Genomic DNA, 19,600 nt, shown 5'->3' with positions numbered 1-19,600 from the left:
ATATCGACATTTTAAAAATGATAACAAATATCAAAATCTAAATAACCAACACAGGGTTTGCATTATAGCAGTTAATCTCATTTAATTTAGCCTTGTCTCACAACAGGAAATGAGAGCAGTCTCTTGTTCCTTTCAAGAACCTGCTCAGAAGAATGTCAAGGCTCTCGTTTCTTAATTATTCACCTTGAACTGGGGACACTCTGACAATGGGAAGCTTTGTTTGTGTAGATCAGTTAACACATCACATTTCTACATAGCTGACATTCATGTTGTTGAGAAGGGAACTGTTTGAACAAAGATGCTTGGAGGTCAACTTGATGTGACTGCCGTAGCCTCTTCGGCTCATTGAAACAGCCTGAGCTAAAACCTCCTGTCAGACCATGGTTGGCATCATGGAAAATTGGCAGACATCCTTTTATTTACATGTTCACAAGCTGCACCATGTGTTTGTGTGCAAACATGCCAACCACATGACAGGATGTATACCACATGCTGACAGTAAAGTTGCATTCATTTTACAAATAAAAATCTTCTTGGTGGTCCACTTTTGTAAAAATGTGTATAAAGTATGCGGGATGGAAAGTTTAGTAATATCTTCTTTGTCATGGGACCAAAAATGGCACTGGAATGTTAGAAAACTGTACTATAAAGCACTTTGAGTAGTCATCTATATACATACAGACCATTTAGACCAGTGGTCAACAACCTTTTCAAACCCAAGATCACTTTTTAATTCCAAACTTAACCTGAGATCTACCACCCTGATATCTTCCAAAAAACCCACTTAGGAGGGTCATATCTATAGTGTTTTTTGCAATTTCTGTTAAAGGCTGAATGTACAAACATAACTATACACAAAGAAAGGCAGTTATGCAACTTTATCTATTCAATGCACAATATTAATTTCTATTCATATTTACAGCATCTGTTCAGTGCACAATATTTAGCTTCTCAGTTCAGCAATATGTCCTGCAGAGGAGCTGCTGCTGCAGCACAATGTTTTTACATATAGGCTTTGCCTTGAAACTCATACAGATAGTGTTGCAACCATTTATGTTTGTGACATAAATTCATCAGATAAACATTTAAAACTCAGGTGAAAGATCATTTTTGAACCTGTTTCTAAAGCACTCCAGCATTTCACTTTGTGAATACATTCATTTGTTCTAACGGGGCTTTGATTGTTATCGTCAGACCAGAAGATACACGGCTTCATACCGTAGAGTCCTGACATTTAGTTTAGTAGATTATACGATGTTTATTGAAGGAAATGGAGTAGATGAACCAGCAGCTCCGCTGCCAGTAGCAGACACACAGCGCATGTGAACAACAGACTACTGACATAGAGCTGATTTGCGGCCCAACCCCTGCCAGTGAGTCCAGAGAGTTCAGAGATCGACCGGTAGACCGCGATCGACGGGTTGGCGACCACTGATTTAGACCATTTACTGTCCTCTACAACAGGAACTGCAGAAAGAAGACCACTCTGTGTCTGTTCTGGTCAGATCTTTATATACAGTCTATGGATCAGACCTTTGTTTAAAACTCACTGACTTCCATAGGTCAGGTTTATTGTAGCTGACCAGAGGTGTAAGATGCAGGTGTAACTGTGTAGAATTAAGATCTTGTGCTGCTCTGAAAGCCACCCTTGCAGTTATAACCGAGTAAGTCTCAAATTCAGTAGCTGAAGTGTGGTATAAAGTACAACTTCTGCTTTGTTTTGGGCCCATGCCTGCTTCCAGTGCCTAACACAAAGTCCCTTCCACTTCAAACTAAAGCCGCTTTCAGACATGACCTGCGGGAAAAATCCGGAGAATTGAATACAGCGTTTAAACGCAGTCTGCCTTTCACACATGCACAAAGCAGCGTGAGGTTTTCACAGACGCGTTAACAACAGCAACAAATCCCTTGCATTATTCAGGCGAGAGGTGGAGCAGCCGGGTGCAGCAGACAGAGGCAGGAAGTGACGTATTAACTCTGTTGCGGAGATTACGTGATTTTCTTATATAAAACACAGACACAGGTGTCTGCTCTTATCACCACAAACTCTCTTGAAATCATCCACAGTGTCTTCTACATGTATGACACCGCTTTTTCACCAGGAATTTCTTTTTTTCTTTTTGATTTTTGTGTGTACTGCATATTAAAAGTGTCAACCGCCCCACTCGCTTGCTGGGAATCCAGCAGGGATCCCCCGCTCTGTTCGCACATTGGATTCTCCTGAATTTGTACAGACTTTATACTAAGAGGCCAGACGGAGAAAGTCCGCAGAAACTGCGGAGCCTCTCGCTCGGACAATTGCATTCACACATGCACCTCCTACGTAGCAAATACGGAGGAACTGCGAAGTTCAATGCATGTCTGAAAGCAGCTCAAAAGTGATCAGCATTTAACTGCTTTCATTCACAGTCCATTCATAGATGCTGTTACCTGGCTCAGCAACAAAGCTCTTCATTGTTTGCAGGTGCCTCACTCGTCACCGCTTTCACACTAGCGCCAGAGTCAAATAGTAATTTGACACAATTCCAAAACAAGAATCTCTGCAGTGTGAGGCCAGGCCATTTCACTTCCATCAACAGGCCTCAGCAGGGAATCCAACTCTGGGGGGGTTTCAGCACAGTAAAAGAATAATGAACTGAATGGTGGGAGGTTTTTCAACAATGGTGAGATGTCTGAGGTAGTGGACATCTGATCGTCCCTCGCAGTTACTGATAGAATCATGCAGGGAGGGTACGGGTCTGTCAGCATGAAATTGGTATCAGCTGGGGTCAAATGATGTTCACCACTGCCACTAGAAGTTAAGAAAGCTGTAAAGATGCTGCAACTCCCATTACACCCGTAAACAAAATTTACAGCTCCTGACAGTGGAGAAGCTGCACCCAGGGAATATTTGGCGTGTGCTTACAATGATTAAATTAATACATTTTTTCTTAATAATTTCCTATCCATTAAGTAACAAGTAATCTTGTTTTATTTAAAACTCTAAAATTTCATTTTTATCAGAAAAAAGTCTTAAATACTGAAATGACAAATTAACAATAATAATCATATATGATAACAATAATAATCATGTCATCCTGTGTCAGACACAAAATGACTTTCAACACATTTCTTTACATGCAGCCATGAAGTAAGTTAACTTCAGCATGTGGCTTTTAATGCAGAAGTGCTCTATCATTACGTAACCCAACACAATCCTCTCTTTAGAAAGTGGGTTAGGGCTAGTGCCTGCAGTGAGGTCTGTTTTTCCGTGATGTGGTGTGTAGCTCATACCTCACTGACACAAACAGGAGCTGTATTTATTTTATGATTAGCTGTGTTGCGTCAGTCCTGATAATATCTGGGTTTTGAATTATTCTTTAATATGTAGTCCGTAGAACATGCCAGTTCTTTCCTGGATATGACGCTTTGCCCTTCCTAGCTGCCATGGGGTTGCAAAGGATAATTAACTCTTGAATTTGTTCCTAAAACCTTGCTCGACTTTCAGGCTGTGTTTGGCCACTGTTAACTTTTTCGAGTCTTAATTGCAAAAACAGTGCATTTCGTGGCAAGTTATGGTACAGTTTGCACTGCCGTGCTAAACTCTTGATGCTTTGTCATTGTTGTGCAAAGCCAGCCTTTGTGTTGCGTCAGCCATGTAGATAATCTCCACTAACTCATCCTGTATCGCCTGTATTGTTCACTGGGCTGTGTATTCGGTAACTCAGTGACAAATTGTCTTAGTATAAAAAATATGTGATGTAGCTTTTCTTCGAGCCTTCACTGACATCAAATTTTGTGTTTTATTTTTCGTTTCTGTGGTTTCAACATGGTTACCAAGAATATGATGTCGTGTGGTGTAGTGATTTTGAGACCTTTCCTGTGCAACTGCTGGGGTGGGATGATTTAAACATGGACTCTGGTCCCCCACATACACAAAATACTGTAAATTAAAAGCACATCAGAACTTCAGATGTTGCTTCAACCCTGTTCAGGTTTTTGTGTCAGTCTTATGCTTTGTATTTTTCCTGCTACTTTGCCATGTTCTCACTGGCACTAAGGAGTGGGAAATATGTTGTGTAGAATGACTCATATCAGAGTGTTTCACAAACCGCAAAGAGCAAAAGCATTTGGGCCTCTCAGTTTTATCTTCTTTGTTCAAGCTCCACCCACTCTATTTGTGTGACAAATTAACTCAATGGATCACATCTGTCCAAGTCCAAATTTTAGCTGACAGGTTAATGTGGCTTTCAGAATGTCTACTGATCATGAAGATGATGCTGAAAAGCCAATGCTTTCACATTAATTTAACGAAATTGTTATAGAAAAAAATTGCTAAAAGCAGACCCCAAACGTTAGATTAAATAATTATTTAAATCATCCATAGAAGACAACAATAAAATATACCAGAACAGTTGTTCTTCATTCTCAAAATATTAGGTACAGTGTTTCCTTCTGAGATGATAAGAATAGACAGGCAGGAACTAGAATCTATCTGACGTGTTCCATAAATCACCCAAACAGATGCTCCCTAGTAGACAGTGTCCCTAACGCCACACAAGGGCAGCATTGGTGTCATTATTGCATAATGGTGTTAGCAGAGCCCAACTATTTCAATAATTTGTGTCAAGAGCAGATGTATTTATTTTTGAATTGTTACGCCATCAAAATTTGCTGGAGCAGTTTGCTGTTCAAAGGTCTCAAAATGCTAATGTCATTTTAATACATTTCCTAAAACCATCTATTTTGAAAATCTAAAAACAAGAAGACTAGGAATATTTCCAAATATTTGATTCCAGATACTTGGTGATATTCTGCTCAGTATACCAAAAGTATACTGAGCAGAATATCACCAAGTATAGAATTTTGATATACAGCCCTAATTTCAATATGTACAACTAAAGGGTGCTTGGACAGCGCATACAACTACCAAGGCTAAGAGTCTATCTTGCTAGTAAAGCAAGTGAAAAACATTCCTGGGTCTGCCCTTTAATTAAATCCCAAGTCCTCAAGATCCTAACATTATGATATGAATAAGATGAAAAGATTGATAAAACCATTGAGGAAAAGGGCTCCCTCCAGTATAAACACACAGCACTTTGATCATAACATGACCCTGACCTGAAGAGGGATTTTTGCTCTCAACAGCCTGTCTAACTGTCACAGCCAGATTGCAGCAGTTTTGCTGTGTCACTGAAGGGACACAGGCAGGGGGTTGATGCTGACAGGTGGCCCAGGTGAAGTGATGCAGAGTGATGCTCATGGCCCCCCCCCCCCCCCCCCCCCCCAGAGCTCAGCTCTACGCGTGCCAGGGGCTCAACACTCTTAGGTAATTTAAAACGCTTATTTATTGTAACAGAACCTCTCTGTTGAGAGATTTCCATTCACATTAGTTTCATGTTTCCTTTATCTTAGACCTTGCTTTAAGGTCCGAGGGAAACCATGGAAACCGTATTTTAGATACTTCTCAAATGAAGCATAGAGAGTCATATCATAATCAGCACTCTGATCCTGAGTTTGCCTTTCACATATGAAGAGCACATCAGAAGATTTCCTGCTCAGTAACATTAACAACAACAACACAAGCATTTCCGGAGCATTCAGGGCAATATCGCAACATGAAGGAGGCAGGACATAAGCCTCTGACTCTGACATTCTCACATACATCCACTTCCCTATAATTTCTGGAGATTATTCAGAGTTCAGTGCATGTCTAAAAGCAGCCTAAGGTTCAGTGGTTCAAATTAAACTACTGTAAAATATCCAATACCCATCCTCATAAGCACCAGTGAAAAGTGATAACTTCTCTCTCTTTGGATGTGGACATTACCGTCCTCATCAGTGGACATAGATCCTGAGGGCATGTGCACTTCACTGCTAATCGATTCACATGGCCTGCAAAGCAGACTACAATTATATCATTGCACTTCCTTTCCACTGCTATAAAATGACACAGTGTAAGAGGATCCATATGTCCCATCCCAAGGTCGTTCATAACCAGAGGAAACTGTCTGAATATGGATTGTTAAATACACATTTTTTCATGGGCATGCATGTTGTACATTTGAACAGGACATCCAGAGAATATCGGTCTAATTCTTTATCAATTCATTATAATTCCTTTATCCCTTTTACAATTTTCTGTCTGTTAAAAAGAAAACATACTAAAGTTTTTAGCATCAGTGAAATGTTTTATTTGATAGACATTCATTTTTATTAGGTTTTCTTAGTCAAAGAAACAAGTCTGCTGAGCCTGCCTGTTTGGTGCTAATGTTGTTATAACATTGATTATATACCCTCAGTATTGGACTTGCTGCTCAGCTGGGATGCAGTGGCACTCGTGTGGAGAGTGTCAAATACATGGCCTTCCTGGAATTTAAACCCATGTTGTGAAGAAAGTTTTAACACACTGCTAGTTTTTACACTCTTACTTGAAATGACAATGTTACGGACATTGTGGTGGTCAGCGGCATGTCGCCTGCTGTTTATACACAGTTTATCCAAGGGTATTTTCTATTGGTGCAATTTGCAGATCTCCCCTAAACACCTGTAATTGCAGGAGTATCACTAGATGCCACAATTTACTTTTGTTCCTGCAGTTGTCACATGCTGGCTATTGGTTGATGCTAGTCCCCACTTAATTACTGCAGTGCACACAACTGAGACAGGGGTGTGGCAACAATTTGGTTGATGTTTTACCCAGGTAGTCCACCAAAGTAGTGCCAGTTTAGAAAAGCTGCCATGCTTTGGACCTTGCTTCCTCTCCATCTTTTGTGCCTCTTACATGTTGCAATTGAGGTTCCAGCAGCATAGGCCCACGAGTACGACTGGACTCACAGGTATGCATTTCATTAACCATTGGCAGTTGGTTAGCCTGATGCTTGGTGCTGGCATGATTGTCTGAACGACAACAATTTCAGTTTTATGCTTTGGTGCTAGCATGCCATGCTACCGATCGTTGCAATGCTAACGAGAAGTACATTGGAAATAATATCCACAACCAAATAAACACACACCTGGTTAGCCATCTCCATCTGCCTCCCCTTTCACATTAACACAATGTAATTGGTTAGCTGATGCCTTGTTTGCTAGATGAAAAGTTAAAAAAGTTAAACAAAATATACTCAACTAATTTCCATGAATTTTATACAGGGCACAATCCAAGAAAGAACCCATCAAATGTTGTAGCAAATCTGCATAAATGCTGGATCCAGGATTTATCTCTTATTAATTACGTTTAAACTTTCTTAAACATGGTAAAATGGGGTTAGCCTTGGCAGAGGTACGCAATCTCCGAGTGCCCTTCCAGTGTTCAGTTATGGGGAAGTGTAAGTATATAGTAATATATCTGGGATAAGCCTTTACATCTGTCATATTTAATAAAGGTCTTAACTGTAAGGAGTTGCCATTCATCCCGGCGTGATCAAATCCCATGGCTGGTTCAAGACGACGTCACATAGAAACAGATCCACGTGGAGTGCTGTTTTCAACTTCAGTTAAAGTGGTGACTTGAAACTCTATGCAAGTTTTTGTTGGGTGTTGATAGGCCAAGTAAAAAAGCAGATTAGATTATATAAATTTGATGTAAAACTTATATTTGGACATATCATGTGTTAGCTCAGTATCTTTGACAATTTTTTGTCATGTTTTTTTTGTCATATTGAAAAATGCTGGAATCCGCTGACTCTGCAAGGTCTACAGGCTGAAAGGGGCGGGGGGGATACGAACAGGACAGTTGGGAGAAAAGTGGACAGACATTGTGATAGTATGCACTGTCAAACAAGTGGACAAGAAATGAACCCCACAGCATAGAAATGCAAAGCATTTGATTTAGTCTCAGTTTGACCTTTTATGGGTTCCATATAAGGTCGGAGGTTTGATCCCCATCTCCCCCATTCTGTGCGCCGAAGGGTCCTTGGGCAAGATACTGAACCCCAAATTGCTTCTGACAGCTGTGCTGGCATTGTGTGATTGATGTATGATAGAAAAGTGCTGCACTTAGATGCACTGTATGAATGTGTGTGGGGTTGGATGTCAAATCTGTACTGTAAAGTGCTTTGAGTGGTCATCAAGATTAGAAAAGCGCTATATAAACACAAACCATTTACCATTATACATTTGCACTATTTGGTAACTCCCCACTGGGAATACAAAGCCAGCATGTTGTTATTTGTGTAATTGAGCACATAAACCGTTCTGAAGAGTTGCATAGCTCAAACATAAACATTTCTGCTTAAGCTTTGAAGCTTCATTTTTGTCCTTTTATTGAAAGTCACTGTGCCTGCCCACTAAGTAAGTACCTTTCTAAGCCCCATGAGACAAATTTAGATTCGTGAATATAGGCCTTACAAATAAAATTTGATGCTAAGAACAGCAACATTTTCAGTATGTTTTTTTTCCCACCTCACCTTACCTATATTGGAGCTTACAATAAGAATTTCAGCCTCTAGGTCTACTGTGTAAAGGATGTTCTGGAACCACGCAGGATCATTTTTATGTACATTCCTCCCAGTTAGCGGAAGGAGGAAACTCTGTAATAGCATCAGGCATCCTGTATTCATCCCAAGGTCAAAAGTGCTATAAATGCAGTAAGGCCACCAACATCACACCATTGTCTCTGAATAGGAGGAAGGCTTTGTGTTTTTTTTAACTTGGGGTAGTAAAACAGGGGGCAGACATCCTCTCAGTGTTTCTGTCTGTTTTAGTGTTTAGCTAGTGTTGGCAAGAAATGTGACTCCTATCACACATACATTCCATGATCATTTTGAAAATCTCACCACATGTTTAATCACTAAAAACTGCCTTTACCAAGGAGTCTTACAAACATTACAGATTTGTTCTGTTGCAAAGTCAGATTTTAACCTTGAAGATACTCCAATGTGTTCCTGTATGGGTTCATTTGTATGTCCTGGCTCCAAGGTTACCATGAGTACTCTTGGATAAAATCCAGGTTTCAAATTTTTAGTTCAGTGGGCTATGGGTGACAGCATCACCCTCTACTCACTGTCTATGTTTGTGTTCCACATTTAAATGTGATTTTATTTTTCTTCTTTTTAGGAGCCATTTGAAGATGGGTTTGCCAATGGTGATGAGCTGACCCCGGCTGAGGAAGCTGCCGCAAAAGAAGCAGCCGAGTCTAAAGGAGTGGTCAAATTTGGCTGGATTAAGGGAGTGCTGGTAAGCCACTATTGAAATGTAGAGATTTTTGTAAACTCAGCTATCTTTTGTGGTCATCAAATCTTCTCTTGTCTCTACCATTGGAAAACTATGATAACAGATCATATTAATGGCACTTAAAGAATCACAAATACTGCAACTCTTACTATGTCTACTTTTGTTGAATCTTCATCTGTGTCGCTTTATTTGTATTCTTTTTGGTTTTATTTTAATCAGTTTTGTGTCCGTTGCATGTTAGAAACATGATCAGCGAGCCCACTCGCTGGATAATCTCCTGCTGTGTTCTCACATGGGCTCACTTGGACATTATCCAAAGTTTTTACTAGGGGGCTGGCAGGAAAAATTATTGGTGTCTCTGACATTTGCGTTCTCACATACAGGTCATCCGAATAATTTCAGGAGATTATCTGGAGTTTCAGTGCATGTCTGAAAGCAGCTTAATAAACAATCTAGATGATTAGAATGAAAAAAATCCCCACAATAACGATGATAAACTTATAAGTAATTTTTAATGTGGACATTAAAGTATCTGTTCTGCATCTGAATTGAACTCGAATCTGCACAATCACTATATGACTACAGCAGCAGGGTTAGGTAACTGACACATAGGGCCAAAGCAAGGGGAAAAAAGATGGTTATCACACTGTAAGATGATCCTATTATGAAAATATCTTGATAAAAGCCATTCGAGACCAGAGACCATGAGAAGCGGTGCAAGGTTTATATTAGTGAGGAAGTAAGGACTAGTCATGTCAAAATAAAAGCAGTATTATGATATCCAGACATGTGTTGATATAAAAAATACCTTCTCTGCTGACTGCACTTTAATCCACATGTTTGTCATTGCAAGTGATTTCTTTCTTCGTGGTTTAAGCACCAACCAACCAACCACTAACTGAGCCACGAGTAATTCACGCTCACAGTACTAAATCCTTACCAGAGTGTCATCTGCCCAACATACAGTTCAAATAATATTGTGTAGTAGCACACATATCACCTGCAACGCAATAATGTAACGTTAATACGGTATGAACAAAAGCCAGAACATTGTGACCAAACACAAAGATCTGTCGAATTTGTCGGCAACTATACTCAAATGTCTGTATTTATTTTATCTGTCTTCTGACAACACACCAGCAACTCAGCCCTGGTCTGTGACTAACTGTGAATGAAAAGAGCTACAAACTGAAGCATACTGTGTGCAGCTAATGTTACCTCACAGGACTTCTAGGTGGTAAATGTCACGTCTTTTGGTCAGCTTCCTCTCACTGGCAGAATGCTTCTCACTTTTCGTAGCTTAATTTTTTTACACAAATAAACACTTCTCTCAATCGCCCCCATAAAATCCCAGTTGTGCGGTTTTATTGAACATGTCCCCTCTCATGCATACACAGTAACAGTCCCTCCTCCCTGTAGGTCCGCTGCATGTTGAACATTTGGGGTGTGATGCTCTTCATCCGCATGTCATGGATCGTTGGTCAGGCTGGAATTGGTAAGTAGAGATCATTTTTGAAGAGCTGAGCATTGAAATCACTTAAATTCAAACAAGTTGCCTGTTAAAAATAATTTTCTGCTCAATTTACAATAACCTTCCTTCAAAAGCAAATGTTCAGTTAGTTTTTTGGACATGTAACATTGTGTGCAATAAGCCTGTGGTTAATGGTGTAACAACATTATTGCACAAGAAAAAGTAGAGAGTATAAGACTGCTTCCTGCATTGCAATGCCACACTGAGGAATAAGTACTGTAGAGTAGACAACATTCTTGAGTTCTTACATTGGAACTGATCTTTAAAAACATCACTTTTTTGGGGCGGCTGTGGCTGAGGGGTAGAGCGGTCGTCCTCCAACCAGAAAACGATGGTTCGATCCATTTGCATGCCAAGGTGTCCTTGGGCAAGATACTGAACCCCAAATAGCCCCTCATAGAAAAAAGGGCTGCCCATAGATGCACTGTATGACTTTGAGTGGTAATAAAGACTAGAAAAACGCAATTTAAATACAGACCATTTACTTGTGAATTTATAGTTTATAGAAATAACCACTTTATGACAAAGCATGTATATTAATACATTCTATGGTAACATCAAACAAAAAAATGTTTCATGCAATTCTAAGAAAAAAACAGATTTTCTTAGATTTGAGATCATGAAAAAATAAGAAACCTAATTTCGCTTTTATGCGCAAGAGATTCCGAGTGACGGGTACACTGATTAAAGTGTGAAAGACAAGTTCATACATGACAGAGAACTGCACTGAATGCCACTTGGGGGTTCGCACACAACTGCAGCCGAAACTATACACCTGGTGTGTTTTGGCCTTTACTAACAGATCTTGAGATGATTGTAAATGACATTTTAGAATTAAAAGTTATTGCTAGTAGTTCAATATCAACTGAGGACGACCTAATGAGCAGTGTTTCCCATCAATTACACACGCTGTGGTGGCCAGGCGTAGTCCTTCCATTGGTCCCACCACTGTTTCATAATAAACCACACGATTTTTTTATACACTCATAAAGACATAAGTGTCTCTCACTGCACTGTCACTTGTTTTTTGGGAACAAGGGAAATTAGGAAAGAGCAGCACTGCAAACAAGACATAAACTAGAAAGGCAGTACACTCCTCTGCCCAGGCCCAACAGTCTCCTTTAATTTAATCAAGCTGCACCAAAGTGCCCACAATCACACATATATACACATAATCCTCTGATCTGTTTTTTCCCCCCATTAAAATTCATGTATTATTCCCGGAGAAATCTGAAAAGTCTGCCAAAATTTGGCCAAGTCACCCCACCAAGTTTCATGGGAATTCGTACAGTAGTTTGTGCATAATCTTTTCAACAAACTAACTAACTAAATAACAAGCAAACAAACGGACATAACTTTCATGTCAGAGGGGAAAAAAGCATTCATGAGGGTTCTGCTGTTTTTAGATTCTCCAGCCAGTGTTAAACATTGATGTGACAAAGACTGGACATAATTCAATTACATTTTATGTGTATAGCGCCAAATCACAACATACAAGCAGTTGTGAGCAGCACTTTGGCGACTGTGGAGAGAAAAAACTCCCCTTTAACTGGAAGAAGCCTCTACTAGAACCAGACTCAGTGTGGAAGGCCATCTGCCTCGACCGGTTGGGGTGAGCAGGGAAAAAGGAATGTTTTAAGTCGAACCTTAAATGTAGAGATGGTGTCTGCCTCCAGAACCCAGAGTGGGAGCTGGTTCCACAGGAGAGGAGCCTGGTAGCTGAAGGCTCTACCTCCCATCCTACTCTTACAGATTCTAGGAACCACAGGAGAGGAGCCTGTGTTTTGGGAGCAAAGTGATCTATTTGGATAATACGGGGTTATGAGCTCTTTGATATTGAAGGCTTGATTGTTAAGGGCTCTATATGTGAGGAGCAGGATCTTGAATTCTATTCTGAACTGAGCCAATGCAGAGAGGCTAAGACAGGAGTAATATGATCTCTTCCTTCTAGTTCCTGTCAGCACTCGTGCTGCAGCACTTTGCTTTTCACAGACTTACTGTGACATCCTGATAGTAAAGACTTACATTATCCAGTCCAGAGGTAACAAATAACACATACGTCCTAAGTGATGACGTCAAATATTACTGTAATGCTACCAACAAGTGTGGCACACAGCCTGTATTTACTGACATTCTCACTTCACACACCACACCCCCCAAATTTTTTTGATAATTCTCCACTTTGAAGTGAAATATCACCACACAGTGACACATGTGTCAGACTTCATAGCTGGTCTACAGGCGCGGAGCTGCTACTTTTCACAGAACTCTCAGAGTGATTGGACGGCCTGCTAGAAAACTGTTAACAGTGCTGCACATTTTTTTTCATTTCAAGAGCTTTGTAAAGTTCTTTCTGTGTTTTCTTTTGCAGGGCTCGCCTGTTTGATTGTTGCCATGGCTACTGCAGTGACGACCATCACTGGTCTCTCCACTTCTGCCATTGCCACAAATGGATTCGTACGAGGAGGTATGCATAACGTTCTTCTATATTGTATTTGTTTTGTTTTCTATATAGACATGGTATTCTTTCTTGCTTTGAGACAGAACAAATGTAACGTAAAATATATTTTTTTAATTAGTGGTTTATGAGAGTCCACATCACAACTACAGTTAAGAGGTATACATACACTCACCGTGGCCATGTATTGCTTTTAAAGCTTTATTTGAATTGTCAGAATGAGTGTACACTAAGCATTGATACAGCATACATAACCTCTTATTAGTCAGATAGAACTGAAGTTTCCTCCGCAGGAGTGTGGGGATTGATGAAGGTTCTAACACGAAAATGAATAATACAAAAGGGATACAAATATCACTGGATGAAGCAGTGCCATACACGTAGAAGACACTGATGAAGATGCCAAGAGAGTTGGTGCTGATAAGAGCCGACGCCTATATTGATGTGCTGTAAACAAAAACACATGATCTCTGCAGCAGAATGAATACATTGCATGCTGCCTCTGTCTGCCACTTACCTGAATCTTCTGGAGGATTTGTTGCTGTTGTGAACGTGTCTAAGCAGAGAACCTCCCGCTGCATTGTTCATAAATGAAAGGAAAAATAAATAAAATCTGGACCCAATTCTCCAGAGTTACTCTGGAGGTCACGTCTGAAAATGGCCAGGGCTAAGGGCAGTTGCCAATATTTCACAACTCCTGAAGTACAGTTGTGTGTGTGTGTGTGTGTGTGTGTGTGTGTGTGTGTGTGTGTGTGTGTGTGTGTGTGTGTGTGTGTGTGTGTGTGTGTGTGTGTGTGTGTGTGTGTGTGTGTGTGTGTGTGTGTGTGTGTGTGTGTGTGTGTGTGTGTGTGTGTGTGTGTGTGGTAATTGCTTACACCATATAGCCGATCTAAGCAATGTGTAAGGTGGTTTGGCAGAGAATGGAAACAAGACACATAACACTGAAGCTGTCTGTAGACTGTATTAAAGACTGAAAGGGATAAGCTGGATTTTTCTGTGACATTCGGTGGTATAGGTTTCTCACATTGGTGTCCCAGATTTCTAGCCACTGGGTGACTAGTAAGACCATAGTGTGGTCCATTAGGACATGGGGCCATCAAACTAAAACGTTTAAACTCACAACACAGTGGGACACAACTGAACAGTTTACAACACAGTGCAACTTTTTCTGTTCAGATGAATTCTCCAGCCAGGCCTCGGGCAAATCTAACCTGCTTTGTTGCAGGCAAGCGTGTGTACAGACGAGACGCCAATAACTGGATATTAGTTAGAAGTAGCATGCCCAGCAAGACCTGCTGTTTCAAACGTATTGATATTTGATCCTGGAATCAAAATAAACCAGGATCAAGGGCTGCCCTGGGGACCTCTCCCAGCTGTTGAATTTGTGAGGCCACGACAACACGTCACACGAGAGTAGAGTGCTTAATTGATCATTGTGCTAACGGTGCTCATGGAAACCTCAGATGGAACTGTTTGACATAAACAACAGATTAAAGCGGGCCTTTTAGCAGATGAATCAGGCTTTACCCCTGGCTTCATACTATCTAAAGTGTTTTAAAGGGAAAGCTTCGGAAACACTGAAAATAACTCACTGGGCCTTGAACCCACCTCTGCCGACAGTTTGTATATTTACAGGTCATGTGGGACAGGCTGTCGATAGTTATTCCTTAGTACAATACTTTTATTTGCAAATAATTGCAATATCATCCCACTGCATACATAAACATGTTAAGTTAAAATACTAAATCCATGCTATCAAGTTATTCCAAATTTATTTAACAGTTAACTTGAACTAACGTCTTGTTCATTTGCTTTTATTTCCAGGTGGAGCATATTACCTGATTTCAAGGAGTCTGGGTCCAGAGTTTGGAGGCTCTATTGGTCTGATATTTGCCTTCGCTAATGCAGTGGCTGTGGCCATGTATGTGGTCGGCTTTGCTGAAACTGTTGTTGAACTTCTTGCCGTAAGTTTCTTAACACCATGTGGTACTTTTAGAACCCATTTAGGCCTAGTATTAACATATATTCTTAGTGATCCAATCACAAGTGGGCAGCACTAGGTTCAGGTGTGAATGCACCCAAATGCTTCCTCAATGTGCCTTGTAAATGCAAATGTGTCTTGGGCCACATATGAAGGACCGCCTTCTTAGCTGACATCCTCTGTCTCGCTACAATTTCACACTGAATCTCAAGTATTTTTACACCTACACTGACTCTGATTTGTTTGTGGCAACCACCACAATATCAGCATCTTCAAAAGGTAGTCTTTTAAGTAAAAAGTTCCCTCTTTTTGCTACTACCATTCCACATTAGCTCCGCTCAGAAACACTGTTCAGAGAACCAGAGAGATTCACTCAAGCAAGTCCAGTTGCCTTTTGTGTAGCTTTAAATGTGTCTTTTGTAATATCAAGTAACTATAATAATACCTATCAAAGAATAGGAGGTTCTTTGTCGTTCCATTTAATAACTCCTTGTATTGTCTCTCAGGGTGCAGATGCCCTCATGATGGATGAAATAAATGATATCCGAATCATCGGCACCATTACAGTAATTCTTCTCCTGGGCATCTCTGTTGCAGGAATGGAATGGGAGGCCAAGGTATAAACAGGATATGATTTCTAATACTATAAAAGCTAACGTAAATTGGATAGTGCTATGACTCATCATGAAAAATCACTTCAAGAAGATCTTATTAGACACAGTGATTCATTCATACATTTGTCAGTGGTGACTAATTTGTTGTTTAATTTGCTTCTCTGTAGGCCCAGATCTTCTTGCTTTTTGTCCTCATTACAGCCATCATCAACTACTTCATTGGAAGCTTCATACCAGTCAAAGCAAAGGAATCTGTTGGCTTCTTTGGCTATGACAGTATGACACACCCTGATTTTTTACTTCTTACGAGGCAGAGTTAACATCTGTACAATCTAATATCCCTGACAGTGGATGTTAGCTAATGCAGTAGCTTCACTAAAGGCTTTGTCGGTGTTTCAGTAATTAAAACTCTATTTTCCTGTCAGGTGCAATCATGTGGGAGAATATGGGTCCCAACTTCCGAGAAGAAACCTTCTTCTCCGTCTTTTCAATCTTCTTCCCGGCAGCCACTGGTATTTTGGCTGGAGCAAACATTTCAGGAGACCTTGCTGTAAGTCATCAGTAGTTAACAAACCCCCTGGAAATAGACGATGATCCATCCCAAAAGTTCATCCTGATATAATGCATTTGACCAAAACTTGATGATAAATGATTAGAATTGATCTGAAATCCCTTTTTATGATGAGGATTGGAAGATTCTTGCTGTTATCGATTGCTTGCCATCTTAAGTCTGAGTTGTGGTTGTTTGTTACAGGACCCACAACTAGCCATTCCTAGAGGAACCCTTCTGGCCATATTAATCACAGGAATAGTCTACCTGGGTGTTGCTGTTTCAACAGGTGCAGTATTCTATCTCTGTAGCTTTGGGAATCTTCACTTTTAAGGTTTATCTCATTTCTTTGCAGAGTTTTAATATGTGCCTTATACTTTCCTAACAATAGGCTCCTGTATTGTGAGGGAGGCCAGTGGAAATGTGAATGACACTCTCAGTTCCCAGTTTATGTTGAACTGCACTGATGCCGCCTGCAAATTCGGCTATGACTTCTCCTCCTGTAGGACTGAAAACGTTAACTGCCGCCATGGACTCCTGAATGACTTCCAGGTATGACCCAACCCCGCCATGACCACTGTGCCGCTGAGGAGAGTTGAAAAAAGTGTTATTAGGGAGGGCAAACTTCCAAGAGCTGGCGGTGTTCATTAGGTTTCAACGATTCAAAATGCATTTAATCTTCTATTCAGGTGATGAGCATGGTTTCTGGTTTTGGACCCATCATCAGTGCCGGTATCTTCTCTGCCACTCTGTCCTCAGCTCTGGCTTCTTTAGTCAGTGCACCTAAAGTTTTTCAGGTAACAGCCCACTTAAAATACATCAATGATAGACAATGTTGTTCATGTTCAGTTTTTTTTTTTTTAAATGAACAATTAAAACATGGTGTGATTTATCCACAGGCTTTGTGTAAGGACAATATCTACCCCGGCCTGACCATGTTTGCTAAAGGCTACGGCAAGAATAATGAGCCTCTCCGAGGCTACATCCTGACCTTCTTTATAGCACTGGCCTTCATCCTCATTGGTATGGCTGCACACACTGCTCATTTATACTCTGACAATTAGGTGTTATTTTTGTATGAGAACACAGTAAACACTACTTTCTATAGACTAAAAACTAACAACATAGAGGCTGTGGTGTCGGTCCAAAATGTAAAATGTTTTGAATTATAAATAACATTACAATTTAATTTAACAGGTTTGTAATTGTCAAAGCCATCCATTGATATCAAGTGCATATTGACCTTCATCTCTGATACTTTTCCATGGATCAAAGTTTTCATCAAGGAGAAACTTTGACTATTTCTACTAAATTAAACATTTAGAAGTATTGTAACCTAACAGGATTTTGGCTTTTACTGACAGGATTAGAGAATATGGAATTACAGGTGAGCTTTGACCAATTGTGAGTTGACTGCTTGTTATTTTCATGTTGCAGCTCAGTTGAACATAATTGCCCCCATCATCTCCAACTTCTTCTTGGCGTCGTATGCCTTGATCAACTTCTCTGTGTTCCATGCGTCACTGGCTAACTCACCAGGTAAGATCAAGCCCCACAAACAAGATAAATTAAGTAAAAGGTGCTAGATCCAGAAGTAAGAGAATGAGCAGCGTCTCAAAGTAGACGTTATTTGTCAATTTCACAAACAGTAGATCATCAGCCACAGCAGCAGAGTCGTGGGGCTTATGCTGTGTAACAGTGAATATGATGGGAACTGACAGGGTTACTTGAGGGAATTACTTGAAGCACTTGAGCTGCAGATCGCATCAAAGAGCTTAGAGACAGTTTTTGACAGCCCATGAGACAGGTCATGTTCAGGAAAAGCCAACAGAACATCTGATGTAAAATGTATATTTTCTCAGCTTAATACACTAGCAGTCAGGTGATCATTTACATGATTTTGAATGTTTTTAATAAGTGTATAGCAGAGGGAAATTCAGGTTCTAAAAGGGAAATCAATGGATACTGTAGACACACACAATGAAAGCATAGTTTACATTTTCAGGTAGCTGATAAAATAACTGATCTGTCACTTACAAAAATAGACTATAGCTATTAATAACTTATTAAGTTGATGTTTTCAATATGATCATGCATCCCCATCTCTTGTAGTATTTGGATAAAGAAGCGTGTAAGAAATAAACAAACCAGTGCTGTTACAGTATGTCAATGTTCCGGATGCTTTTAGCTACAGATCGTCAACATTCATTTGACTGCAACTCAAAACTGTTTCAGGCTTTTTGTTATATTTAGTTACAAATATTAAAAACTAAGATTGATAAGAGACTATTATTCAGGTTAAAAAAAAAATGCTAATGAACCCTAACCGTAATTAAAACAGTTGCCTTATCCAAAATTATGTGGACAGTGTGTTTGGAAGGCGATAAGAATCCATTTTCCTCCATTGCATTGACATAAAAGTAGAAATCTCACACAGATATAAGAAAACATAGATACTTTCAACTAAACTGTCTGGTGAGTTTTGTATTTTGGATTAACTGACACTTAAGGCTGTAAAATGATTAGCTGAATTAAATGCCTGTAGTATTTTTATTAAGCTCTGTGCTTTTCTTCCCCTCAATACCAAAGCTCTAGCAGAACATCAGGTACATATTCTTTATGTGCTTCTAATTCTTCCAAGCAGGTCATTTTATAACATGGACTTAAATGGTACATTACTCAATTAAAGGCCAGCTGTAACACACACATTTACTTTTTTTCCTGCCTTTGCAACTATAAACCCATTTGGTATTCTGGCCTCTTCAGGACCTTTTTTAAATCTTTGCATGGTACTGAGAAAAAAAGCACCATCAATGTACCCTTTATGTCCTGTGGATTGTTTTAGACCCTGTCATTATGTAACCACACACAGTCGCACTGTATCCCATCACTAAAATTCAATTAGTCTAGTATCTGTGGAACCAAGTAAAAACGTGTGGTCCCTAATAGCTGACATAATCTACTGGTCTACAGTCTTACAGGCTGCTAACTCTCATTCTTTAACCCATAACTTAATTCATTCTCTTTAACAGCAGTGTTTATTATGTTAAGACCATGTTAAAAATATTGGAAACGTTTTCCTTTCATAGAGGATTACCTTGGTCGCTTCTGACTTAATGTGGTCAGTTACAGCATCTTTGGAGAAACGGACTTCTACCTTAACATGAAGTGCATTTCCTCAGTTTACCATAATAATACAAAATTGTTTTAACATTTTAATACCCATACAGAGTTTTACTGGCTCTCCAAGGTTGTTTTATGTTTATGAATGTCCTTTGCTCTTGTTCTGTTCTTACTTGTATTTATTGCTGCA

At 39.9% G+C, this 19,600-nt stretch overlaps 1 protein-coding gene across 2 annotated transcripts in view; it reads left to right on the top strand.

The window, feature by feature from the left end:
* slc12a2 (solute carrier family 12 member 2) overlaps positions 1-19,600 on the top strand; it is a 47,100-nt gene that overhangs the window by 8,431 nt on the left and 19,069 nt on the right. For both annotated transcript variants that reach the window (XM_034602719.1, XM_034602718.1), the window contains exons 2-13: positions 9,037-9,156; positions 10,573-10,648; positions 13,056-13,151; positions 14,967-15,102; positions 15,626-15,740; positions 15,905-16,013; positions 16,163-16,287; positions 16,492-16,576; positions 16,679-16,839; positions 16,977-17,084; positions 17,187-17,310; positions 17,725-17,826. In XM_034602719.1, coding sequence (XP_034458610.1) covers positions 9,037-9,156; positions 10,573-10,648; positions 13,056-13,151; positions 14,967-15,102; positions 15,626-15,740; positions 15,905-16,013; positions 16,163-16,287; positions 16,492-16,576; positions 16,679-16,839; positions 16,977-17,084; positions 17,187-17,310; positions 17,725-17,826 — 1,357 coding nt within the window. The remainder of the gene's footprint in view (positions 1-9,036; positions 9,157-10,572; positions 10,649-13,055; positions 13,152-14,966; positions 15,103-15,625; positions 15,741-15,904; positions 16,014-16,162; positions 16,288-16,491; positions 16,577-16,678; positions 16,840-16,976; positions 17,085-17,186; positions 17,311-17,724; positions 17,827-19,600) is intronic.

Source organism: Hippoglossus hippoglossus, chromosome 12 (genome assembly GCF_009819705.1).
Source record: "Hippoglossus hippoglossus isolate fHipHip1 chromosome 12, fHipHip1.pri, whole genome shotgun sequence".
Lineage (NCBI taxonomy): Eukaryota > Metazoa > Chordata > Actinopteri > Pleuronectiformes > Pleuronectidae > Hippoglossus > Hippoglossus hippoglossus.
Note: the sequence above shows the minus strand (reverse complement) of the source record. Positions and strands in the feature narration are given on the sequence as shown.